This window comes from Porites lutea, chromosome 6, assembly GCF_958299795.1.
Source record: "Porites lutea chromosome 6, jaPorLute2.1, whole genome shotgun sequence".
Taxonomy (NCBI): domain Eukaryota; kingdom Metazoa; phylum Cnidaria; class Anthozoa; order Scleractinia; family Poritidae; genus Porites; species Porites lutea.
In genome coordinates this window covers 16,493,441-16,521,208 of record NC_133206.1, presented here as the reverse complement: position 1 = coordinate 16,521,208, position 27,768 = coordinate 16,493,441, and the positions used below count along the sequence as shown (strand labels likewise).

The following is a 27,768-nucleotide window of genomic DNA, read 5'->3' as shown; positions in this document are numbered from 1 at the left end:
AAACTTTAACAAATCGAGGCAACCCTTAAAAAAAGTCTTCACTGCTTTTATTTCGCGGTCAGGGCCAACTCGTAATTAGGGCCCGTTTCTCGCGCAAGACACGGTAACTTTTCGGTCCCTAAAGTAAACTTTTAAATGAAAACCTTTTGAATAGTTCCACAGTTCCTCGCTCACAAACCACTCAATTTTGCTATGGTAACTGATAGTTTCAAAATTATTGAAATTTTAAGCAAACACGGCAAACATAAACAGCTTTCTGGGACTTTCGAGAAACAGCCCCCCCCCCCCCCCCCCCCCACCACATTTATTCCCTAAAACTGCATCGTGAACAAGAAAGGCTTCTAACGACATAATTCATCTATACACTTTTATTAAAAACACTCGGTTTTTTGAACAATTCTCTCAGATCTAAAGATCTGTTTATGATATTTAATTTTAACTACTAAACCTACAAAACATTTATGTTTCATTATATTTTTTAGCCAATCTAAATACAAATTTATATCAAATATTATACAATCCTGGACACTGAATAAATAACCTAAATTGTCTTATTTTTATACACTTACATCCAGCCATTTGCGCTTTAGGTTGTTACAATATTATAACGAATGGATTGACATAAAAATATGTACAAACTTAATCGCGCATTCTAAACAATCTTTACAACTGTTTACAGTTGTAAAGAATACATGGAGGGTATGATTAAAATTAAGTTTCGAAACTCGTATCTGGAATTAAGTTAAGAGAATTTTGTATTGTTGATGGCGTTGTAACCACTCTTCAATGTACAACGGACAGACTACCTTGCTGTGTCGTAGCCTCTAAAGCTCTCTAACTTTGTACTGAACCAGCGCGCGTCGGATGAACGCGCGTGTATACTCGACTTGTCTTACGATCTCTAACGAGGAATTTTATTGGTTATTTTTCCACTCAACACGAGGAAAGGAGAAGAAAACTCGTCCACATCTATTGCTCGTGGAATATCAATTCAGGATTGAAAATAATATGTTTGTAGAACTGGTTCGTTTTTACACGCGACCATTGCGTTGTAAGTGTGTATAAGAAGTCGAGGAAATCGGCTGCTGAAGTAACGCATGTAACCGTCAGGGACTGGACCGAGGGAGGCCTTCACGTGATCTGGAAGCTCGCGGTAGTGATGTTTCTATCAAAAACACAACGACAAAACGAGGAATTAGCAGTATTAATATCGTTCTATCGAGAACTATCAAAGTTGGCGAAATAATCATTGCGGCTTCTTAGTCCAAAAAATATTTGTTGAGTCTTGATATGAGTACAACCTAGTTTATTTTTAGCCCGCGAAAACAGCCGTCTCTCCTCGTCGCTTGCCGCCGGATAAGTTTCGAAGGAGAGACGCGTTTCTCCTGCGAAACGTCCCTGGCGGCAGCGAGGATCGAGGACAGACGGGCTGTTTCGCAGGCTAGTACATTTTGGAAAGTACGATAAAATGGGGATTTTTTTACATTTAAAATATAAAATAATTTAGCCGAAAAAAGAAAAGGCGTTGAAAACACACAGGGTGATTATACTTTTTTATATGAACGTTACCTTGTTCCTCATAGCCCGCAGAAGATCCCTGACATGAGAACCTTTATACGTCCTAAATCTTCGAAGATCTGCAAATACGAAAACGATGGCGTTATTTGGTATCAGAACTCAACCATGATCATGTAATCCACCTTAACTCGAGAGTCTACTGTACCATGTCATATTTGCATTTGGACTTGGCAATTCTGTCACGAAGACAGCACAACATTCAGTACTTTTAAGTTTAAAAACGCTAATTTACGGCCCCGAGGAACACTAGTTCCCAGCCTTCCAAGGACTCACCTTCTTGTAATTCGCTGCTCAAGTGTACTTTCCAGTCCCCTCTGACCACTGGGATGGAATCTTTCTGTAATGACTGAAGCAGTGCAGAGTCTTCTGGTTCCTTTTCAATACGATCACTCACGTCCTACAAACATAACGATAACTGCAGTTTATTGCAATAGCGGTAGCCGGACTTTTTTCCAGACTTACATAGTAGCGTTAGCCTCTTCACAGGCCCTCTGTTCTCTTTAGAGATCGACCAGCGAGTATAAAAATTAAAAACCGAGATTTATTGACAGCTTCGCTCTCGCGCTGTCGAATCATCGGTAAAAAAGAAAGAAAGAAAGAAAGAAAGAAAGAAAAGAAAAGCTTCTGAGGACAGGCTTGACTAGCATCCCTTTTATCGGCGCTTTTTTACTTAGTTCCACGAGAACACAATCCCTCTTATTGGGTTGAGAACCAAGAAACAAGAACTGCAGTAAAGCAAAAAATAACTTTCCAATTACCGGCGTCAAAACTATATTCTCTTTGAACTAGGCTAGGAGTAACTCAGTAGATACGGATACAGTTGTGAGCACAATAATTGGACTTTGAGGCTCACTCTGTCCTGTATTCCTGTCTATTGAACGAGAAAGACCTCTAATGAGCTATACAATATAAGGGTTACTGTTCAAAGTACTCGAATGAAGGATTTGATATAACTACGGACAAAATTGCGAGTCACATGACACAAAAAAGCAAGAGCCGTCTTTAGAACAAACAATATGACAAAAAACGGGACCTAGTTCGCAAAGATTGTTCAGTGTATAACGCTGGGGGACCCTCAGAACAAGATTTCGAAAAACGTTGCCCTGGGCGCCAGAGGCTTTTCATGCGCGGTTTCCGATTTCGGCTTCGCCGCTCGGCCGAAGGCCGAAAACGTGTCGGCCTGTGGCCGACGAAGCTCCTCGTCGCACGCGAGAAAACACCTCTGGTACCCAGGGTAGAAAAACGTGGAATGTAGTTTTAAAACTTACCTGAAAAAATGCTAGCTGCTTCTCTCTATTCCAGAAGAATGGATGTTTAAGGATTGCTTTTGCGGAGGGTCTGTAGAGGAAATGAAATACAGTAGTTTATCATTTCCAAAATAAAATCATGCCAAAAGTTTACCAACTCATTAAGTACAGCCAGTAAGAGTGCCTATATCGTGTACATCTCGCACAAACATCCGAAAGTTTTGCGATGCCTAATTAGCCAACCAGATTTATAACAAGGCGTAAGCGACAACTTTGTTAAAAGCGAATGTACTTTCGATGAGTCTACTAGAGCCAGCACTAATCTCAGTTGTACGATCAAACCCTTGACTACTAATAAATGACAAAGCCAGTTTGATTAACTGAATTAAAGTCACGTCTAAAGCTATGTCTTCACGGTACTGAATGGCTTTTCGTGTCGACACGAAAAGTTATGTGATGTCATACAGCAGGGGCATCCAACGAGAATATAGTTCAAAACCACTTTAACATAGCATTGTTGAACGTATTTTAGTATTTAAAGGGTAGATACAGGAATATTTTTATCCCCTAAAAATTTTTCATCTGTTCGGATTTCCTAGCAGAGAGTCTAGTGATCTGAAAATTATAGGGATCAAAACTTACTTTTTCGAAAATTTCAGCAAGAAACAAGGCTCCCGAAAATTCTAGGTGACCTTTTTAGGGTAAAAATCCGTTAAAAATGGGCAATTATACCATTTTTTAGATGTTCGAAAATCCTAGGAGCGGCAGGCAAGCAAGAAATTTACAACAAATGTTCCGAAAATTCTAGATCTCAAATCGTCTTCCGAACAGGTATTTTCCGAAAATTGACGTTGAGTGTCCCCGATACAGTCGAACCTCCGCTAACAGCCACCTCTCGGCTACAAAGGCCACTTTTTTTCGTTCCGGCGGACAAAAAATCGGTAAAATCACTCTTGTTTAAACCTCTCTACAAAGGCCACTTTCTTTCTGTCCCCAAGGTGGCCGTTGTAGAGAGGTTTAACTGTAATCGTTGGCCCATGTAACCTTAGAGAGAACTTCGTGTGAAAAAATACGTGTTCTCTAAACTTACCTTTGTTTAGGATCAGAATTTAACATCATTCTTATAAGTTCTTTTGATTCTGTTATTACTGTGAAAAGTAAGAAAGTCAAGCGTAAGTTTTTCGATAAAGTTTTACTGTCAGTTTGTGTACTTGAAATTCAACGGCAACCCGCAGAACCAATAAGAGGTACAAACTAACCGATAACAACCAATAAGCAACCAACAAGAACCAATGAGAGGTGTTTTCCGAAAAGCTCCTGGTACCGAGAAATACAAAGGCAAGTTTAAAACGTAACGCTGTCATTACGTTTCTATGGTAACTCCGATATCGATAAAATATGGATAATAACAAATTTTCATTTTTATATAATACGGCTGTGATAATCTTTTCCCGATATATTTGTTAATGTCGACGTAGTAAATGCTCAAACTTGGGAGGTATACTCCCTAGGAACGCCCGTCGAGCCACCTTAAATATATCAATGCAAGCATTATTCGATCCGTCGAATATCACATGTACGCTACCATACAGCCAGCTTGACGAAAGGAGTTGGGGAGAAGGGAAAAGGGAGGGGGAATCCTTTTCTTGTTATTCTCCCCTTCCCTGGGGGCACAAAAATGGTTGTTATCCGCTGTACTAATAGGAAGCTTAAGCAACGACGTTTTTGAGCGACGAACGTCAACCGGAAGTGGACTTTTTGCACTCTTCGGCCGTGAATTTGAACAAATTCTTGGGCAAATCGTCTCTATAAGAGTATAGACACTTAGCAATACAAACTTGGTAGCGTCAAAGTATATCAAAAGAGAAAAAGGGTCACTTCCGGTTGACGTGCAACGCTCAAAATCGTTGCTGCTTTAGCTCCCTAATATCATACAAACTAAATGAGACAACTCTTACATTCTGAATTGATAATCTTTTCTAATTCGTATTCTCCAGCTAATATATTAGCTTGTCGTCTGTATTGATCTCCAAATGGGTGACGCCCACCGCTTAATACATAGTAAAACACACAGCCAGAAGAAAAGATGTCTGCAGAACGGTTCTAAAGGGAAAAATTTAATGATAAAACTAAGAGTCATTGAACAAGTAAAACACTAACTGTATAAGGAGAACTTAGGCTCGGTTCAAACGTCGCATTTCACATGTGCATATATTAATGTTAATAAGGAAAATCTAATGTTCTCGTTCATATGTATTAGATTCGGCAAATGTGAAATGTGATGTCTGAAGCGGGCCTATAAGAATTGGGTGCTAATAGCAACTACTAGGTTTAATTTCTACGCTCGTCTTGTACCCAGTAATAACTACATTTCTTTCGAAGTGTTGCGTAAAGCCGTTGCAACTTATTACAACAAAACTACGACTTGATCGATTTGAGCCATATTTGCACGCAAACGGTTTTACACCAGTTTTCCCGAGCTTAGCACGGTATGCGTTTTTTTTTTTTTTTTCCTGAGTGCTGATTGTTAACATGCGTTAAGGCCCGGATATACGTGCGTCACTGCGCTCGGTGAAGGGCAAAATGTCTTAATTTCTTTTGCAACATTGCGTGCAATGACGTAAATTGAAATAGAATTCTTCAGCCAATCAAATTGCATTTAGAGGAAAGCCGCACGTGTTCATGTCGTCATTTATGTCTTGAAAAGTTTTCTGCGGGACAACAAAACAGCTGTGGATGTTCGCCTGAGGGAAGAATACCTTTACTGACTAGTGCAAAGGTTAGTATAGCTGTATCTTCGAACTGTGTTTGGTTCCTCGACATAATTTTTGCAGTAGTAATAGTTGCTTTTGTTGTTGTCGTTTTAATTCTTAATACGCGTGGTGGAGCACACGTAGCGCGGATAGTTCATCACTTTTTCCTTCTACCGTTTGACTCGACTCCCTTTTCATTTCACTTGCTGCGCATTGCTGATTACCTAATCTTGTTTCGAGGGGAAATATCTGATGCGAAATTATTACGTGAAAACTTGCAACCTGTTGCCTGCACGTCGAATAAAACACGTTGCACGCAACTTTTAAGTGTCCGCTCAACCCTTCAAACACCTTTGTCGTGATATGACCGATAAGTTTTATGAATACTTGCGTTCAGCAACTTTTAACATAAATTAAACTTCAAGTAATTTGCAACGGCCAGATTAACACGTGGCCGGTGTATATGATAAGCAAATGTTCTCGGACGAAGTCCAGGAAACCACCGTCTCTTACCATTTTATTTTCGGGTTTGAACATTTCTGGCGCAATCCAGCCATCTGTACCAATAGCACCTGTTTGACACGTGACTGAGTTTTTGCCATACGCCAGTTTCTTGCAGAGTCCAAAGTCTGATATCATGGCCTTCACTTCACCGCTTGCACTTCGTTTAGAAATCAGAACATTATGAGGTTTGATGTCACGATGGACTGAAATAAAAAAAAACAATTTTCTTTTTTCTAAGGCTCGGGAAAGGAAACCTACATGTATTACAAGGACTTTAAGTTTTCTTCAACTAAGAGGCTGATCTCAATTTCGCAATGCTATCGCTAACGTGACAAAGATTGATTTTCAAACAGGGGAAAAAGGGGAACCACGATTACCTTTCTGGAATTTTAAGCTAAAGATTCTGATAGCCAAATTATAATTTTTCATCCTCCCGAAAATTTCTAGCGTAACTGCACTTAAAACCAAGACTTTTTGAAATGAAAAATTTAGTGCAATAATAGGCTCCCACACGTAGGCAAAGCTCTCTTAATACGGAGAACCCTCAAGTTTCCGCTTTAAAAAGGTGTCTCCAAGAGGGTTTTTGGTGTCGTTGGGACTAGAGGATGTGTATGTCATACCCAGAGACGAATCTCATATAAAAAGGACAGGAATACTAGTCGGAATATTAGAATTAAACCCCTAAAAACTAATCTGGGCGTAAGTCGGGCTTAAGTGAACCCCTAAATAATTAAAAAAGACCATTGTAAACAAACAAATAAGAGCTACACTAACTTTATTGCGCTAAAGAAGTCGACGGCGAATGCTGTCTTCGACAGCTTCTGTTTTGATTTTCTCTCTTTCTCTATATTTTTAGCTCATGAGTGAAAATATCCATACTTCCCTAAATAAGACCAAAAACTGTGATTTACCTTCCCTTCCCTTTTATAAGCGAACCCTCCCCCACCCACCCAACCTTCGGACACAACTGATATACTACCCCATCCACCCACTCTCCGGACACAACTCATACAGATAGATCAATGACTGTAAGGAAGATTTGAATGTAGTCTCTAAATCCGTTACTCACCAATGTTAAGAGAATGTAGATAGGTAAGTCCTGAGGTGGCTTGTTCTAGAACAGCTACTGGAGCTAGGCCATGACGATCAAATGTGGGATCTTCTGTGTACTGTCAAAAGAAGCAGCATATAATATATAAATATAAATATCTTCTGTGAGTAGCCGGCGCTTCCGAAATTACTCTACAACTTTTTTCACCGGTTGCCGAAACTTCCGTGAACTATGTTTTTAAGCTCAATTTCTTAACTGAGGATTTAAGCCGGGAAGAAATGTAAACAATCAGGATGCTTTGATGGATTGGGCAGGGGAACCTGAAGGCTGTATTAGGTATATATCTTTCCTCAGTCTCTATGAGTCGTTTTGGAAGGGATTTCGATCAGATCGAAGACGGATTAACTTTGTGACTATGATATAGCTAATACAGCGGTCGGATTCCCTGTGGATTAGGACACGTTTTTATATTGTGGTTGCTAATTTTACGGACAGTTCTGTTTTCATATCCGAAAAATTAAGAAAGGCAGAAACAGAAAATAAATACAATGTCAATCTAAATAAAATGTTACCTCTTGAAGAGTAGCCTCGCATAACTCCAAGGCGATGTAACGAAACTGCTGATCTTCTTCCTGAAATAAGACGAAAACTATCACACAGGGGAAATATCGCTCTAGTAGATCCTGCTAAAATGAGTTGAGACCTCTCTCCAAGCCGCGAAAAACGCGGAAATAAGTGTACAGGTGCAAGTTGAAAAAACGCAATTCCTCTTTTCCCAAGAAAGAAAAATTTGCCATTTAATTGCCGTGTACAATTTAGAAGAAACTTGACACTTAAAACTCATTTTGAAAACGTATCGAAAGTTAAAAGTCGCATTACATCGTCTGGAATAAATTTTTACAGAGGAATTATAATGGTTTGAGCCTTGAGATGGTAGCCATGGACTGGTACTAAAGACAGTTCGAAAATAGCTGTTATCGAAGTTATCGCACGGAATGTGCAATAGTTTTTCGATCACATTGGTTTTTCATTGCAGTTTTGTGATTAGCCATCAAACCTCCCGCCACTTTTCAACCACTCAGAAGTAAAAACCATCTAAAACTCGCTCACAATCGTTTTCCGCGCTTGTTGACAGCTGCTTGCATTTACTTCAAGTTCTGGTTACTTCACTGGATATTCAGTCTACATTTCGCTTTCAGTGATTGGTTCATCCGATTGTATGTGTTTGCGGCGTGTGCTACCAAGAAATTCCGGAATCTGGCTCACGCGTTTTCCGTGCGTTCCACTGAAAAATTCCCGGGAATAGGTGGGATTTTGAAAAGGTAGTCCTGTTTTCCCGCTGGAAACTTTTCGGTAGAAATGCATGTTCCATTTAAGAGTTTCATTTCTCAAGAAAATCACCAGTTCCAGGCTATTCAGACGATATCCGTGCCACCATTTTGAATTTTAGTGACAAGAGTATAAGCAAATGGAACTTGTGTCACATGGAACATGTTCTTCACTCGATGGACATTTCCATGGAAGTTTCTCAAAGTTTTTGCTAACTGGAAAACGCCCATATCTCTTCTAAATACTGACCGTGCAGAAATACCGTATGACATTAGGATGTGCATCGGATTCTCGTAAAAGATCCACCTAAAAATGAAACAGAAAGACTGAGAATTTAATTACCAACAAGGGAGCACAAGGAAAGAAAAAGTCAAAATCACAATCAGCAAGAGCATCACACCTCTCTGTCGGCAAAACTGAAACAGTCTGGTAAAATCCTCTTCACTGCAGCATCACGACCATCAAATTTGCCCCTGAAAAATAATAATAGTCTAAATTCTTCTGTACATTCATAAGACATGCGCGATCTGAACAATTGTGCGGGCGATCCTTGCAGAAAAAACAATAAGTGAGAGCTTGGTATTCTGTACCTCATTTTCTTGGTTATATCAAACCGATCCATTCAGCTTTAACCAAAATAGCCGTTTGCTAATTTCATAAAAATTTGGTTTTACAAACGGAGTTGATAGGCTTTTTTGCTTCCTTCACCTACTAACGAAATACGTAGATTCTTAGACACCAACCCCTTTGTTCTCCACATCTGTCTTCCAAAAATTTTAGGAAGTTCTATCCAAACATTTTATCTTGTACTGGACGCGTTGGTGAGCCTTGACAAATCAAGCAAACGCAAAATGGACTCACTAGTGCGCGCAAGTATGTTTTGTTTTCGGATGTTTGCAGAAACGCCAATCCAACGTAAACCCGTCCAAGCGCTTGTACTAAAATAAAAAATAGAGTACAGGGACCACCGAAACCATTATATATATCTGGCTAAGAAAGACAAGCATCAGCGGTCCGCCCTTCATCAGGCATTTGAGCTCCATCACATTCACGGCCCCAGTACCCATAACATTATCAATGTTATACGGAGCCCTAGAAAATCAACCCCAGCAAAATTGTTCCACTAACAGCACCCATCCCCTCACCCGCCGCGTGGTCCCTGTAGTAACAGCAACGTGCTACCAGTGTTGGATTAACTTACTTGTAAACAACAGTCCCTTCACAACCTCTGCCAAGGACATCCTTTAAAGAAAAGGAGATCTTTCCCACTGACACAAAACTATCTGTTGGCAAACGAAATATTACTCATGTTAAAACAAATGAAGCTGAAAAAGGATGAAAGAAGCATGACTCAAGACGGGACTGGGGAACCCTTTTTGCTTAGCAGGAGGTCTCTCGAAAGTGCTTTGCCTACCCGCTAGTTTCAACAAACTCTTTTAATTCGCATTTGGCTTCGAATGCCTTTTTAAGCATTCACTGGAATTCAAAAATTAATCACTTTAAATCGGGGATTCTTCAAATCCAAGGGATTCACAATGCTTACCAGTCTTTTCTTTTGTTTGTTTATGCACTTACTCATGTTATCAACAGGTTGTTCACTTTGATCAGCAACCTTTTGTGATGAGCCTGAATAAGATGAATTTCTAGATGGTACAGAATACTGTCTTGTCGATCTCTGAAAGAAAGAATAAGGAATAAAAAAAAAATAAAGAAATCGTTCAATTAGTCACGTCTGAAAACTCTTCAGGTATGAGATAACTGCAAACATGACCCAAAAAGGAAAATTAAAAGAAAAAGACCACGTTGTACAAAAGGCTCAAAGGAAAGGGGGAAGGAAGAAAAAAAAAACGTTTAAGAGTGACCCCTGTCGATCACGCACGCTTTTCACACAGACAGGTGTAAACATACCTCAATGTAAAACACCACCAGTAATACCACAGGGATCCCAATTGTGGCGATAATCGTATACAACAACCGCTGGTGAATCTTCATCATCTCGAACATCTCCTGCTGCTGGCGCCGTTCTTCTTCCTTAGTGTTTGCCTTCTCTATTCGCTTGGGTACCGTTTTAATGGTGGGTTGCATATGATGATGCATGTACAATGGCATCAGTTTGTCTGGAATGTGTGTGATGTGCAACTGAGGACTAGCGACAAGCGGGACTTGATGATGGCCGAGTAATAGCGCTGCTTTGGGTTCTAGAACCTTTGGCTGCTGAACAGGGCGGCGCACTGGAGGAGAACTGTTTACTGATGCCTCTCTTGATGACACTGCATCTTTTGAGTGGCTTGAGGAAGTTGGAGCAGGTGGTTTTGGGCCTTCAATCAGCAAAACTCTTGGCTATATAAATAACAACAGAATATCGTTTGAGCCTAAATAATGCCTGTCTATGAGGCCCATTACCTGGTAAAAGCTAAAAAGCACATTAGCTTAGTTTAAAACTTCACACAGCATAACAAACAGTCCGTTCTAAGCCATTTTCATGTTACCCAACTCTTTAATCATAACACCCTTCATCAAATGAGTGAACATTTTCTTGGAAACAAATTGGTTAGACTAGAGAAACACTTTTTTCAAAATAACCACTTATGAAGTCTAGAGATTTCTCAAATCGCAGCCTAAGTTAGGCTTCCTTTAAATAACCGACCTTAAGGGTCAATGACTTTAAAATTTGTCCTTTCTGATTGGTGCAACTAAGGGATACACACCCAACGGAAAATCACCTTGCATCCTTCACTACAGACTTAGAGTTAAGCGAACTGGCAAATTTGAAGTAACCTGATTAACTGAGGTTTAACTCTGGAAGAACTGCAAAAGTTCGACAGCCAGTTATCAGGCAGTGCCCAACTAAACTTTGCCAATATTCTACAAAAAAATCCTAGCTGTGGCTATACATAAAGACTGGACAGATCAAATACAAAAGACTATATATTATTTTGACGCTGAAGATTTACATGGTATTAAAGGAACTCACAGTCAACATCATTGCTTACAACATTTCTGTTTTGTCTGACTGAAATGGTGACATGATCAGACCTATTATTAGGTCCTTTTCTAAAAAGAGAGATTATTTTTAGCCCCTGTAATGGTACCATGATGGTGTCACTATGAAAGCAGCCCAAAAATCAGTAAATGTTGGGGCTGTTTGCTAAGAAGAGTTGTATGTTTACCTCAACAAGTGGAGACCCTTCTTCTATTAGTGATGGTAAAGCATACAATCCACCGGCATGTTCACCTATGTACAGCGTTGGCCTGGTGGAAAATTGATGAAAAAAAACAGCACAAAACAAAACAAAATCAACATCATGTGTCATAACATTCTGAAGACTTACAGTTCTGTAATGAAAATTTGCTCATTATTACATTGGGTAGAGTTAACCGCATTACCAAAGTCTTAAGTAATTTAAATATAGCCTGCACTGTTGGCTTGTTTTTCCAGCAGGCCATTGCTCAGGGTTTTCTGTGTTTATACTGTTGCTACCAGGCTTGAATTCAATGCAGGGAAAGATTAAGGAGAGGTGAAAGTTTAATCAGCGAGGTGGGCATTAGGCTGAAAGAGTGTAGTGGGGGATGGTGTGGGAAAAGTTAACCCTTGCCCCACTTCGCTGACTTATGTGATGCATCCTCCTTCTAATTATTTAGTTCCAACAACAAATTGTTCAGTCCAGTCACAAAAAGAAGTTGAAATGCTTGAGGGTTTCTTTGGTTTCTGCTTCATTGTTGATTTCAAAGAAGTCACGCCCAAGCAATCCTGTAAATCCGCTGAGTAAAGGAGAGGGAAGCACTACTTTTATAATTTTATTGAATGACTTAGTTAATTTTCTGTTCTCCAAAAGCGTTTCTCATCAACAGATTATGACTGTAATAATTGGGGTGGTAGTGGAAATTATAGTGCAGAAAATGTCTAAAGGAATAGCAACTAGTGTAAGTAAAACGCAACTGGACAGTTTTTCAAGAGACAAATAACAATAAAACTTACTGTAGCACAATCTCTCCTCTGTCACCAAGGAATGTGTTTTCATGTGATGCACTAGAAGTATTAGCACCAATAAGATGCTTCAGGGTTTCACCTGCGATGTGATTTAATTTGACTTTTAACAATGCTTCGTTGTCCATTCTGTAGATTCCCACTACAGGTGACCCATAGTTCCTGGTCCACAAAATGTCACCTGACAGACAAGATATAAAAAGGTTGGTGATAATAACATTAAATCTAACATACAACAATAATAATTGTTGAAGAAAACATTCACCCAAGCTATGTCAAGTCACTCTTCTCAGTGATGATAAATTTTAATATTATTATTGCTGAAACCTTCCATAACAATTATGGAAGGTTTCAGCAATAATAATATTAAAATTTATCATCACTGAGAAGAGTGACTTGACATTATTTCTGTTTTACATATGATAAACTACTCTTCTTATCATCCAAAAGTCAACCATAACCTTTGAATACTTCCCTGGCAAAAGCATATAATTATGTATATTACTGTTCACATTGACTGAGAAAGACATTTATATATTTCACTTGCTTATTGTCCCTGAGGAAAATGAGGGACTAATAAACTTGTAGTCTGGCATTCAGAAGCATATTTTACTGCTTAATTGCAGCAGAATAGTTGCCTGTAGCTATTTGCAGGGTATCCAATACAGTAAGACTTTATCTTTTGTTAGTAAAGAAATTGTTTTTCGGTTGTTTCGTTGTTTTTTAAAAAATTAGCTAAGAAATAGCAGTCAAGTGCAAAAATAATTTAAATCATACAGTTCTGTACATGTTCAACTAACTGATGTCTACTATGTTTTAAAACTCACCTGTTAATGCATCCATGGTAACCACAAAGCCATCAGAACTTGAACACATGTGGTGAAGACCTATGGAAAAAAAGAAGCTTTGCATAGAAAAATTGAACTCCACTAGCCTAATCACCAAGACCCTTTGTCCTCTTAACAACATACAGAGAGAATGACAAAAAGCAGAGGCTTTGAATGGATCACTCTGATAAAGGGCTAGAGCTCAAAATAACATCTTTTGAATATCTTTACAGTGGCACCTTTACCTCATCAACTCAGTTGATAAAACTGTTGGAAGGTATTTCTTATACAGTACGTGGTTTTAACTACATGTTCTTCAACAAATCTAAAATACCACTAACAGAGGCTCATAAAAACAAAACCTTTGTCTTAACCCTTTAATTAAAAAATATTTGACAAATTTTAAACCAAAATGAATAACTGAAATAATTTTTTTTGCCTAAACATTAAAAGTCAGTATCATATACAGAGCACACATACTATAATCTAAATCTTGGGCCAGATGAGAAGAATAGTCATGAAAGGTAGCATTCCATCTGTAACACAAAAGGAAACAAATTACATACAATAGCTGGTTCCCATATAGTAGGCATAAGAATTGTTGCTTGAAATTTGGTATCTATGGGACCAAGATAACTGTCGAGGCGGGGGGGGGGGGGGGGGGAAGGGAGTGCATCATCAAAGTCTTATATGGAGAGGCTCCGCCCTAAGGCTCAGCCCCTTAGCTTTTATACCATACAATTTTTGCCCAGAAAAGGTACTAATTTTCGTATACCTTCTATTGACGAAATGGTATCCCTTTCATTTACCTGGTTTAGAACTTTGCATCCCTTCTAACTATTGTACATGCACTGTCTTTGAATATGATTGAATGACCAAACTAGACAATTTTCTTGACTTTTTCACAGCCATAAAATCCTACTGTGGCACAGGCTAACTGTGGCCCTTTTTGGTTGGTTTACTGACCTTAATGACAGATTTCCCTGCCCTTTCAAGTATATGGTACTTCAACTAGTGAAATCCCTACCCTTTCATCAGAATACACCTGAACCCTGAAAAAGGTACCCCTTTAGGGTGAGCCTCCCTGTATAGGCCATTATAGGGAGTACCCCTCTCCCCCCCCCCCCCCCCAGGGAATTGGATGGAGTTTGACATCTTTTGGACAGAGAGAATTTTCTGCAATATCGGTAGAGAGGTGTCTAAATGCCAGAGGCGTCAGTAAGGAGAGGTTCTCTATCACTTTAACATTCATGAGCAATGCTCTACATGTGTACCTTTTTTCTCTAGTCTTGCTGTCATACATGGTAATAGTATACTCTGCAAAATTAAAGAAAATTGAGAAAATGACGATGCAAGCTCAGACAGAGAATTCTTCATCGAGATCCTAGTGAAGCTCAGCCAGGTAATAGTGGCAGTGATTTTGTTACCCCGCATCCTGTGTCTCTGACACACAAAAATCCCGAAAGACGTAAAATAATGGCATGCATCCCATGGGACGTAAAGATTGTTGATCAATCTGAACATGTGTATTTGTAAAAATATCTGGGCTGTTCATGTAATTTCTGTGGCAGTTATTATGGCTGTTGTTTAATGATGCATATTTCTTTTAGCCTTAGTTGTGCCTAAAAATAGAAGACTATATTTTCATTTCAGTATACTGTGATACAGAATTTTGGAGTCTTTCTTCAGATTATCGGTCTGGTTACACAAGGCCCAAGCATTTTCAATTTTGGACTCGTTTTTTAAGTGGGACTCAATTGGTTCTGGACTGGGACTCATGATTTTTCACAAGACTAGTCCCAGGACTCACCATAACTGTTTGTAACAAAATCACTGCAGTGGATAAATAACTTGAAAGAGATTGATCACATGCCTCCCTGTCAGGGATCATCTAGTGTTGCCTGCCACCCCTGTACCCCTGAGATGAACATACCTGTTCTTCCAAGAAATACTGGAGCCTTTTTGTTAGACATCATAGGACACACAGTTTCAGTTCCATCCAGTTTTAATGTCTGCTGTTTAATGCCAGTGTCCAAATCAATGGCATACCACACATCTGTTTTACGACCTGGTGTAAAAAAAATTGACATACATGAACACTACGTGTACTGGTAAAAGAATAATTTCTAAAAATCAACGGATTTCTGTACTAGCAGATTGTCTGACAGTCAATAAACTAATGCTTTCTGGTTAAAGTTACAAGTTTGGCCTTTAGGAAATTGCTACCAAACAAGGGGGGGCGGGGGGGGGGGGGGGTAGAGACAAGGTCTGGGACCAAGAAACGATGTTCTCACAACTTGCAAAGTGGTCACCCTGCATGGTGGTCAGTGGATAATTAAAGTATTTTTCCCACAGTAAATATTTTGAGGAGCTAGAAGCGAACCTGCAGCAGAAATCAGAAATGATTAAGAAATTGAAAAAAATAATATCGTGCATCTTTGTTTTTCTTGCATATCGTATTTGTCTTTCACGACTGAAATTGCAGGGGAAACTAAAATGCAACCATGTTAGATCTTGACCAACAACAACGCGCTCAATTGATTCATAGGTTACATCGTTTTTGCCAGGCGAGGACAACATGATACTGATACTGGACAGAAAGCACCACATTTATCAGAACTAAGTACATTCACGAGAGCTTTATAAATGTGAGCTTACAGCTTGACATATCATAAATGAATAAACATTTCAGTTCATTTATTACAATCAGTCAACACCTTGAATTCAAAGTTAACATTCAAAATGATCCTAATAAACAAATCACAACTACTACTGAAAGCTCTGTACCTTAAAGCGACTTTAACTTTCCTAAGGTTTGTAGCAAAACACTGCTCGATAGCTCACCTCTTTGGCAGTTCTTATCAGCTATACGGAGTGGAGGGAAATACTATTGTTTAACAGAAAAAGACAAAAACACACTATGTCTGTAAAGTGACATAAAATCAACAAATTTGCGCATTTCCAAAATATAATGGCGAGAAACTGTCCACCTTGGACCGCCATGTTTTTGTTCCTTCTCAAGACCATTGAACTACAGTGTTTGACATAATGCGCATGATCAGTACACAGATCCGCTGGGAAGGCCCTTGCTGATCACTTTGCAAGTTGTGAGAACATCGTTTGGCTTTCATTTAAGAGAATATATGGGAAGTAGCTTCCCCCCCCCCTTCCATCAAATAAGTAATTGTGATTCATCATAGTTGTACATCTGAATTTATTGTGAGTCAACGATTCTCTAACATGCTTCCATATTATTAATATTATTTTGACATATTTATCATATAACCTGTGTAAAGAACTCCGTCTGTGCTTCGACAAGGAGATGCACGCACAAGTTCAGGTATTGTAAATGGCAGCTTCTAAAATAGAGCAAAAAGATGGAAATTAATAAAATGTTAATGGAGGAAAATAAAATTAACTAGAATGGATTTTGATTGAGGTGATTTTACTATTGATAAGAGAACGACTGATTTAGTTATTTTAACTTTGAATAAAAAATAATATTTTCATAATTATCCCTTGCACGTGATAAGCTCTGTAACACTGAACTTTCCTTATCTCATCTCTGTCATCTCGCCCGAGATCGCACTACGCTTTTGGTAAAACTGAGCTGTATACTTTAATCTTAATAATGGTAATGTGTGGCTCCAAAAATTATCCATACCTCCCCCACGGAAGAGATTTTTCCTTAGACCTTCCACCTCTCTGGAAATTCCAGTCAAGCTTCATACATTTACTTAAATTATTGTTGGGCCTTTGAGAACTCCCCACCCCCCAGGAATTTCCAATCCCTTCCGTGGGGAGAGTATGGATATTTTCTGGAACTACACAATGAAAATATATACCACCATTACCTTGAGTCCATCATGAGCACTGCCAAAAGCATACAGACTGCCATCTTTGGGATCAGGAATAAATATTGCACTGAGATAAATAAAAATAAATAATTTAGGTCATCTTCTTGCAAATCTACGACATAATAATCACTAGCACATTGTCAATTACTGAAAAATAATAGTTGGTTTATTATGAAAAGAGTTCAAGCCTTTCAATGAAAGGCCAACAAGCCCATTTTCATTTTAAAGTTAACAAATTCTGGATCAAATGCTAAGAGGATTAGCTTAAGTCTTTCAATAATAACTTTAAAACATAGATGCTATATGATATACTCCAATGAATAAATTAATGCATTAGAGAAGAGTACTTTTAGTAATCCTAGGCTAATAATTGGTCATGATCATGAACAAGGATTAAAAAACAAAGGGACTGTGCACATATCTAGGAAATACAAAAACAGAAGAAAACAATTTTTAATGCAGTCAATGGTTCTTACCCTGGTCGAAGATAAACTGGTGTCTGGATAACAGCATCTGAGACAAAGATATAATTTATGAGGGGGATTTTACCAAAAATGCTATACAATTTATCGTAAAAATATTGTTCTTATTGACAGAGAGCAACAACCTTGACAATGAAATAATACCCATCAAAACTCCATAAATTAAAAGCACCCTTTTTTTATTTCTTACAAATATACACTTAACAAACTTTTCCTATAACTATTCAAAAATCAATAATAATGTTGTTAGTGGCACAAAAAAATTCCAGAAGCAAAAAAAGTACTTATTGGCCTTTTTCACTTAGAGTTTCTGTTGTCAAACAAGGTGCAGAACTGTTGATAGTAATGTGACAATCAAAAGCAACATATTTAAATGAAATTTGTATGATTGTCATGGTTTCAACAAAATTAATTAAATTGTCAGTCAGCACAGTTTGATTGACTTGACCCAAAAGCTTTTTAAAAATCTCTTATTCAATTTTATGATGGTGATGGGTTGTGGTTAAGGCTATGTTCTATTCACTCAACACGCACTCACACTTGACTATAACCAGGGGAGAAATTATTTTTCTTATCTCTTATGCAATGCAACAGTAGAATATAGATCTGGCCTATTACTAAGAATGGATATTTTTCCCTTGGCTTACATGTCCAAGGACATGGAAATAGGAGATCAAATAATTTAAAATTTATAGCATTTTTTCTACAAATGTGCAACATTTTCAACCTTAATCTACTTATGTTCTGACTTGTGAAAAATGCAGGGTCGATTATTCAATACTAATTCATGTAAATAATATAAAACATATATAAATAGTGCACAAAATATTAAAAATCCACAGTTCATGCATATTTTAACAAGATTATCTGTATGTACATACAGCTGTTTTAAAGGTTAACAAACTTCATTAAGTTTGGACCTTTCGGGTTTTTAACACTTACTCTTTCTATCTTATACCCTGTGAGCAGAGGCCCTTTGATCTTCTTAGATAAGTCAACTTATCTAGAAGGATCGAAGGGCCTCTGCTCGCAGGGTATCTATCTTATTGACTCCAGGAGACAGAAAAATTCAGGAATAAATGATTTATGGAAATGTACCAAGACAAAAGACACCTGATAAATATGTTGATTGCATCACTTAACTTGCAAAGTAAAGACATTCAAAGATCTCCAGCATTTCAAAGAAAGTAAAGCATTCAGCGAGACTTGTTCATTGATACAGACTTAATAAAAAAATCATTAAAAATTTGTAAAGGCTCTCAAAGGCAAATAAAGCCATTATATATTTTTTTATTATGGTTTATAGTCATATGAACCTAACCTACCGATGAAAGATAGGAGAAAAAAGACGGTTGTCTGGGATCACGACAGACCAGGAAAGTATGCGGTAGCTCCATTCATGGGGAGGAAATGAAATAAGATCTCAACACTACTAAAATAATAATTCATCGACAAGAAAAATTGATTAAAAGTCAGCGAGTAATAGCTCGATCTCCTAAAATTACTTGAAGATCTTCACAAAATGTCCTTTTATCAACTTTTAATATCGTTCTTTTCTTTAGAAACCGCACAAAGTAAACGATAAGGCTTATGCAACTGCACGTTGGTTCGCAACTTCCTGAAGTAAGACTTCCGTCCACTATCGAGTTATTCTCTCACCTTCTTTTAGTGACCACTTAATTTCTCCTGTCTGTTTCTTGACGGCATGCATCGTACCATCCAGGGTAGACACAAAAAGAAAGGATTCTGGAACACTTAATGTATGAGACTGCAATATCAAAGAGGAAAGAAAACGATCATGTTTGTTCAAGCTACTTGCTTGATTAGTGAAATGAACAACATGTCCTTATCGATTTTAAAAGTTTACCTCGACAGAGAATACCACTGGAAACAGCCATAGAAACGCTAGAGAAATAGTTAAAACCCTAAACATGGCATAGCAACTCATTTGCCTCTCCTTTGTTATTACAAAACGTGATTAAAATAAACACGAGCCATGTAACTCTCAACTCTTTCACGTAAATACCCGTGTTTCTTTCGTTCGAAGCTAGTGACGTCCTTGCATTTGATTGGTTAATCAATCACGGCCATATTGGACGTGTTTTACTGGAAGAGCCTGGGAGCTGTCTTATTTGCCGCTGATTGGTCTTGTTGTGAACAGCGGGCGCGTAAGTTTTAAAGGAAACTCGGCGACCGCGACGCCGCGACAGCAGCAGGGGAAAACGAAAGTCAGTACTATTTCGTGATTTGTTGCCTCATGGTCATATAGTATAAAAATTACACAGAGCACAGATGTGCGTGAAAGTAGTGGACAACAATGAGTAAGAAAAAGCCGCCACCCCGACCACCATTACCACGGTTATCGACCGCGAAAAGTGGGCAGCCAACCGGAGTAGCCCCTGAGAGATCCCTCAGAAATGCATTTGCTTCGATCTCAATTCGTTACAGTAACAGCACAAAAGATTCAGATTCTGAAGAGGAAATTTCCATTGTTCGCAAAGAAAAGGCAAAGGTTCCTGACCAAAGCACCGAAGGCGAAAACAAGGAAAGCATAGAGGAAGAAGAAGGATTTAAAGTATTGCGGAAAGTTTGTGATGTAGATGGCACTCTGCCACCTTCCAGACCGGCAGAAAGAATACTCGTGGAGACGAATAAAAACCCATCTGAAGCGACCTTAAACGTTGTTAAGAAAAGCTTTTCTAGTGAGGAGCTGAGGGATGCTACAGAGAAAAAAGCAGTGACAAAACAGAGTACGTGGCCGAGTTATTCACGAGTAGACGATGTCGACGCGACGGGTATCATGAAGTTTCTCCGCGGTCGGGAACGCGAACGTGATCAAGAAAACGATGCAAAAAGTGACTTGTCAAAAGAAAGCCTTTCGCTTTCAGAACCCAAGGAAGAAACAGACGCTGGTTCCTTTCCTTCCAAGACACATTTCGATTCAAGTTCAGAAAGTTATCTAAAAGCAAATGAAAAACGTCCAAGATCTCCTTCCCCATTTCGCCTTTTGGCTCGCGATCGTCAAAGTGAAAGCGCAAATGCAGGTGATCACGAAAAACCAAAAACTTCGGCTGGTGTTTCCTTGTCCTCACTTTTGGCGAGTATAGGTAAAGAGGAAGCGCATAGTGAAGCTGAAGCGAAAATTTCCGATACCGAAGAAATTGAAAGCAGTCCTGAGGTTCTTTCGGAGACCCCCGATCCTTCTTCGCTTGAGGTGTCACTCAACTTTTGCCATGACCATTTTGATCAAGAGCCGGTTCTGGGAATTAGAAGTGGGGATACAAGAACGCGGCTTTTATCGCGCCTTGTCACAGACAAATCTCCACAATTTGAAAATTTTTCCCTGTGCTGCCTAATGGCGTATATATATTTTATAACAGAGTGGCCTCCTTTCATTTATGGTGTTGTTCTTGGTGCGCTTTTTGCGTATCTCGCGGGGTGCGCCTTTCTGTGGCTCTTCTGTCCAGAGGACACAGTGGCTGAAAGATACGAAAAGGAACTTTTGGAATTCGAGGAGAGGCAAGCGAGAGCACCTAAGCCCAATTATCAATCAGTTGACCCAGGGTTGCTTTTGAAAAGGCAAAAACAAGAGGCAAGTATTTATTTAATCTATGTTTCGTGACATAAATTATAACATATAAAACAAAATCGACATTTCCCGTCGCTGTCCACATGTAGGTCCCAAACAAAATCCTTGGAACATTGCTCAAGCATGCGTGAAACACAGGGTAAACACTTGCAATTTGTTTGTCTAGCGTTCGCTTTGAATTGTCGTATTTGATCTTTACCCCTTCATTCTTAATTTTTTATGATATTCGTGTGTAAAAGTAATTAGGGTAATTCGTTGGATCGGACTGTTGGATTTTTTTACAGTCACCAGTTTATACCCAACGTGATGAGCTTTCTGTAAACACACAAACAATTTGTTATGTTAAAGAGCATATTAAAATAAGATATCCTGTAAATTTTCAGCCGTAGCATCTGCAACAGCCACGGAAAACTAGAAGGATTTGTATGGAAAAAACAACAACAACAATTCTTGCCACTCAGTCATGGTTGAGTGGGGTACCATACAAGTCCTTGTATATATTGAAATTTTCGAACGATTTTTTATCTTTCCCTTATGCATTACATGCCTCAAACTTTCTTTGTTCCTAACAGAAAATTTGAGGTCCCTTACACATAAGGAAAAGATTTTACAATACTTTGAGAATTCAAAATTTACAAGGATTTGTATGGAAAACCACCCAACTGTGACTGACATGGTTGGCAAGAGTTGTTTTTTCCATAAAAATCCTATTTATATTTGGCAGCCGTTGCAGTCGCTTCTTTTGAAAATTTACATGTTACCTAATTTTAATATGCTCTATCAGTTCCTGTTAAAATCATTTTTCCAAAACAAATTGTATTCATGTTTACAGAAAGTTGATCACATGACCCACTATTGCGAATTCTCAATATGGTATATTGATTGTTTTTGTTCTTCTTATTTAGGGGTGGATGTTCAAGTCACTTAATTATGTTCCGGAGAAGTTTGAGTTCAGCAGTGAGACTGTTCCAGTCTATGCTTTATTAGAGGGAACAAAGCTAACTCTGTCACATCCAAAGAGTGATGGAACAGGAAAGAAGTTTGATCCCCGAGCAGTGGAGGAGAAAGCAAGTGTGTCCTTCTCAAGACATGAACAGTACGATTTAGCTGGAAGTAAAGTTATGCTTCTTCCTGCAACACTGTCAATGAAGAAAGTTTGGACTCGAAAGTGTCCTATTTGTATTGTTCTTGACAAGTCCAATTCAAAATCAGAAGATATGACTGACAATAGCAATAGTTCAGGTGATGAAGGGGATTATGAAGTAATCCACCATTCAGAACGGCAGGAGTTTGAAGATGTTGGGACTTTGTACTTGTTTCCAAGGACTGGTCGAGAAAAGGAAGAGTGGTTTAACCATCTTTGCAAACTTCTACGTAACAACTCAGTGTCTTTTTCAAAGAAAGAAAAGCTCAAATCTCCATGTTCCTATCCTCACTACATGGCCAAACTTGTCCCTCAGCCAGGAAGCACGCCTCTTCATCTGCATACTGAAATTGCATGGGTAAATGCAATTGTTGGGAGAGCCTTCTGGGATGTTTGGCATGACAAATACTGGACTAACAAAGTTAAAGAGCGTTTTGAAAACAAGCTGTCGAAGATGAAGAAACCATCTTTTATTCGCGATATCACAATTTCTGACCTCAACTTGGGACAAAGTCTTCCTGTCATTACAAAGGCTTTCCCTCCGGTGGTAGATAAGCGTGGTACTTGGGTGGATTTGGAGGTGGACTACAAAGGGGGACTGATCTTCACTTTTGAAGGTCATTTAAATATTGAGGGTTATCTCAGTTTTTTTCTTAGTCTTGGTAACAATGAAAATGTGGAATTGGAGATGGCAGAGTTATCAAGAAAGTATGATGCAGTTGAGAAAGACAGTTTCGTAAAAAATGCCGAGGAAAATGCTTCGGAGTCTGAGAGTCCCCCCGACAGTGACTCAGACTTTGAATCACCTGAATCAGACCTTGAGGAATTCACTGTCAAGACCATGAACACTCCCCTCAATCTCTCTAGCCACAAAGACAAGCCCAAAGATGGACAGCAGAGTGAAAGCTCCGATTCCTTGACATTGAGCAGTTTTGAGGGTGATGAGGAGGTTTTAGAAAGCAAGGACCCTATACTTTCTGGTAATGTGTCTGACACAGAAGGAGACGAAGGTAGTTTGGAGAAGAACACAAAATTGGGAAGACAAAAACTCTCTGAATCTAAGCAAAGCTTAAGTGATGAAGTAACAGAAAAGAGTGCGTCAAATTCATCTGCATTTTCTGAAAAGATGTCAGAGTCTGCACCTTCCAGTCCAATCAAATCATATTTAGGTGTTTCTGCAAAACGTGGCCCAAAGCACAAGATCTTTAGTGTTATTGAACGTCTGGCTAAGTCCAAATGGGTGAAGAAGGCAGCAGAAACTGGTATTGTCAAAAGAGCTGCTGAAAAGTTTTCAAATCTGCCAATCATTTTGTGTGTAGAGGTACTATCAGTGAAGGGAACTCTTGCATTAAACATCCCTCCACCACCTACAAACAGACTGTGGTAAGTGTACATTATTAACAATTATTTTTATTATTCTTGTAATAATAAAACCTTTTCATTCCTATCTGTCAATAACTTGATAACACTAAGCATTAAATGCTCTGAGGTAAGCAGCTCACCTTTTGAGTTAGGGAGAAATATAAATAATAATTATTCACGTTATTCACGATATTCACGTTACAGCAAAGCAATTATTGCTTTACTGTAACGTGAATGTCAAGTGACCTAATGCTAGTTAAACAGAATGCATGAGTGCAGGTGGTAACACAAAACATACTAATAGAACAACGGACACTAAATTTCATAAATCCATTGACTAAGCAAATGTGGCAAAGCTGACAGTAGGATGACACAAATAACTCAATAAAAATTATTGCTAAGTACCTGAGATCCATGAACCCTCACCCACAACACTTAGACCCTGCTCACGGCTCTGTGTGGGCAAAATTATATACTGATTTATGTCAACTCTGATTATCATAAGTGACTTAAACTTACTTATGCATCTAAAGTTTAGAGTTTTAGTGTGATCAATGCTTGGATAGTAACAATGTTTGACATGCTGCACCCTGTCAGTGTTTGTTTTGGCTAGAAGCTAATTATTAAAAAACTGATGTTTGTTATCCATCCTTCAGGTATGGTTTTCGTGGAACTCCTTTGCTCTTTGTTTCTGCAAGACCCAAGCTTGGTGATCGCCAGGTCAAACTCACACATGTCACGGAGTGGATTGAGAAGAAGATTAAAAAGGAGTTTAAGGTGAAAGACCGTATTTATTTTATTCCTCTGGTGTTTTGTTGTTTTTCTATTGAACTTCATACACTGGATAGTCCTTTAGCTTTAAGACCTTCCTGTCTACTCTGCCATTCCAGAGGGGGTATGCAGCATGCTTCCTGAAACCCCTTCCCTCTCTTTTACTAAAATGTGATGTTTTGTACCATAATTATTTTAAGTACATAACATTTCCCACTTTTAGACCCAAATGGCCAAAATCTGTTCCCAATTTCTGACTGGAAGAGGGGCAAAAACCATACTCTTTGGTGTTGTGTGTGCCTATACAGCTTACACAAGGAAACCCCCCACTCCTACCTCCTTCAGTAGTTTTATCCCACAGACTGGGTCTGGTGGAAATGCTACCCCTACCACTAACAAGTTTGAAAGCGCATACAAGGCTGATAATATACGTCACTATAACAGCTCTAGTTATAAGAAACTTTGGTTACAGTGTATGTAGTTTCCATTAGGTTTATTCACTTAAAGTGATTTAAATGACATAACTTTTTTTTCAGAATATGTTTGTACTTCCTAATATGGAAGATTTACCAATCAGGCTCATGAATTCAGGACTTGAAGAGGACTTTCCAGAATGGCGATAAATTAATACATACTTCTTATGCAAATTTGAATTGGTATGACCAACATGACTGTGTATTATAGTGTAGAAGACCATACAGTGGAACATGCAATAGGAATGGGACAAAATCTTCTGTGAGTTAGTTACTAAGGTTTAGGCAAGTTTCTCCCATGGTCAATAATCTTCCATTAAAAACTGTTATGTTTGTGAATTCACCTTTAATATTTAGATTTAGCTGGTAACTTGTTTTGGTTAATCAGTTATGATTTTCTCCCAACACCCATCAAGTTAATACATGAGATAAAAAATCGAGTATTTTGTGTACATAATAAGGTAAGGTAGAGGTAACTTAAATTTTATTATTTTAAGTTCTAAAAAACACCTTATCTTTGATACATTTCAAACCTATTGCTTGTAAGTAAAGTGAAACGTATATTAAGCAGACCCCATAAAATATTTAATCAACACCTTGTGTTGGTGGCTAGAGTAAGAGCAAGTTTTCATTAAGTTTTAGAGTAGACAGCTTGGATGTAAAAGTAGGCAGCTTGGCTGTCTATTGCTGAAGGCAATTTCAGGCTCTTGCTCTCTCACCTCAACCTTTTTTCCCAAAGAGTAGGGGTTTAAAAATTAAGTGTTGGTTGCCAACACTCAATGAGAATCTTTAAGGGTCCCATTGGTGCCTGTGTTATGTAGGTTTCACTATGGTTTAAAAATGTGTAACAGTTTTCTTATTATACAACATATGAGGTCAATCAAAGTGAAAAGTTGTTGAAAATTTCTGTAGGCAGTTTCTGAGATCTTAGCGTTTAAGAATAATAAGAAATTTCATTCAGGTGGTAGGTGTGCTGTTTGTTGAGTTTGACTTACTTTCCAGTGCCTTCCATGATAGTGGATTTGAAACTTTCACTGAATGAGTACTTAACTGCAATAATGGCATTTAAAGGGGCCATGTCCAAGGATATTGCATTAGGCCAATTAGTTGCTGAATTCATTACCAAGTGCTTTTATCTATACATGTACATGAAATACTCCAGTAAAGTTATGAAGAAGATATCAAACATTCAAATTTCATCAGGGAGCACTAACCAGGGTTTTGGTAATTTCTGCAGGCATAGTATCAAAACTTGAAAAAGTTTACCTCGTTTTTTCAAGTTTCAATCCATGTCCATCCTTGCCATCCACAGGAACAAACAACAGGAAACAGTTTAATGGCTCAGTAATAACAAAACTGATCCATTATTCTTGGAACTTAACTGATGCAAAGACAAAATGTTTTAGCTAAATCCAAAAAGATGAAATAGTATGGCATGGCACCTTTAAGCTTTATCTTTGTTATAATGCATCGTTACTTTACAATGAGTATCAGCATGTTGTAATCATTCCTAACTACTCATTTTGCTTGATGACAAGGGGGGGGGGGGGGGGGATGCAGTTAATGAGAGACTAACAGTATGGCTCCCTGCTTATGCATTAAACACTTGTTAAATGTGGTCCTTTGCATTTGCCCAGGGCCCGAGTTTACTGTTGTTCAAAAGGCGGACAAGACTGTCCTTCAGATAAATCACCATCCACTGAATAGCACAATTGCTTTCCCTAACACTTATCCGTTGGATAGTGATTTATCCGGTGGATAGCGTTATCCAACTTTAGAACAACTGGGGCCAGATTGTTTGTTGTTTTCATATTATAATGTCGTATTTAACAGAATAATGACAATTTTGAAGAACTGTCATCCAAGGGAACACTTTGTTATGGTTATCATTAGGATTGCTTGTTTTATTAGCAGCTTTCAATCCAAGACATATCTGGTAAAGCCAGTATTAACATGTACTTTTACTGTTTAACAGTCCACCGTATCATAATGACATATGCCTTGAGGTACGATTCTATTGGTTTTAGATGGCCTAGGCTAGAGTAAATTGGTAACTTCTTTGAAGTAAAAGGAATACAGTCCATATAAAATAATATGAGCTATTTCCTTTAGTTATATATCATTATTAATCCAGTTTTTCAAGTGGAACCTCATTTGATGAGATCACAAGGCCATCATGAAAAATTGTTAATTTTGTAAATTTCGTAGCAGAATTTAATCCTGGACGTAAGTGCATTTGATATGCCCTTTAGCTGGGCCATAAATAGCACTCTCTTTCACACTCAGAATCAACAAAATGAATTAAGACACATTTTTTTATTTAGTTCCAACCAATAGGTTTACTTTGAGATATTCCATAAATTTCAACTTTGGAAACTATTTTCTTGAAAACTAAATTTAGCTTTCAGGTCAGGTGAAAGAGTACATGTAGCCCAACAAAGGTATTTCTGTCAAGAGATGACTTTAATGTTAGTTTCAGTTACATCTATAAGATGTTTACTAAAAGGTGGATTCCACTTAAATTATGATTTGTAATATTATTAGATGTAATGTTTATAAAATTTTTAATTTGATATCATACTATGTTATTTTACTGTTGTGTTGGTAACTTCATACTCTGTGACTGGTCTATGGCCCTTATTCATCATTACATCAGACAAGCTCATTTCACCACCAAACCTCATTTTACTGCAAAATTCTTTGCATTTGCACTCTTTGTGCGTGGGTATTCTTTTCAACACACTCCCTTGTCAAGCAATTCATTTAATATGCAAAACTTCCCTTTTTACAATTTTGAAACAAGGCTTGGTGGT

The 27,768-nt window shown here is 38.3% G+C and overlaps 2 protein-coding genes across 2 annotated transcripts; one reads left to right on the top strand and one right to left on the bottom strand.

Annotated features, from left to right (window-relative positions):
• Positions 1-350: 350 nt before the first annotated feature.
• Positions 351-19,653, bottom strand: LOC140940472 (serine/threonine-protein kinase/endoribonuclease IRE1-like). The gene is made up of 25 exons (XM_073389447.1): positions 19,484-19,653; positions 19,276-19,384; positions 17,611-17,647; positions 17,132-17,201; positions 16,564-16,636; positions 15,211-15,345; positions 14,552-14,594; positions 13,758-13,813; positions 13,278-13,337; positions 12,442-12,631; positions 11,633-11,714; positions 10,371-10,802; positions 10,038-10,137; positions 9,664-9,745; positions 8,863-8,935; positions 8,712-8,768; positions 7,706-7,765; positions 7,152-7,251; positions 6,092-6,285; positions 4,784-4,928; positions 3,916-3,973; positions 2,847-2,916; positions 1,852-1,975; positions 1,570-1,637; positions 351-1,165 (listed from the first exon to the last, which is right to left on the bottom strand). The coding sequence occupies exons 1-25, from the start codon at positions 19,562-19,564 to the stop codon at positions 992-994; spliced, it is 2,673 nt and encodes an 890-aa protein (XP_073245548.1). The 5' UTR covers positions 19,565-19,653; the 3' UTR covers positions 351-991.
• A 162-nt stretch (positions 19,654-19,815) lies between these two features.
• On the top strand, positions 19,816-26,490 carry LOC140940351 (testis-expressed protein 2-like). The gene is made up of 4 exons (XM_073389302.1): positions 19,816-21,208; positions 22,111-23,732; positions 24,368-24,488; positions 25,019-26,490. The coding sequence occupies exons 1-4, from the start codon at positions 19,934-19,936 to the stop codon at positions 25,103-25,105; spliced, it is 3,105 nt and encodes a 1,034-aa protein (XP_073245403.1). The 5' UTR covers positions 19,816-19,933; the 3' UTR covers positions 25,106-26,490.
• Positions 26,491-27,768: the final 1,278 nt, after the last annotated feature.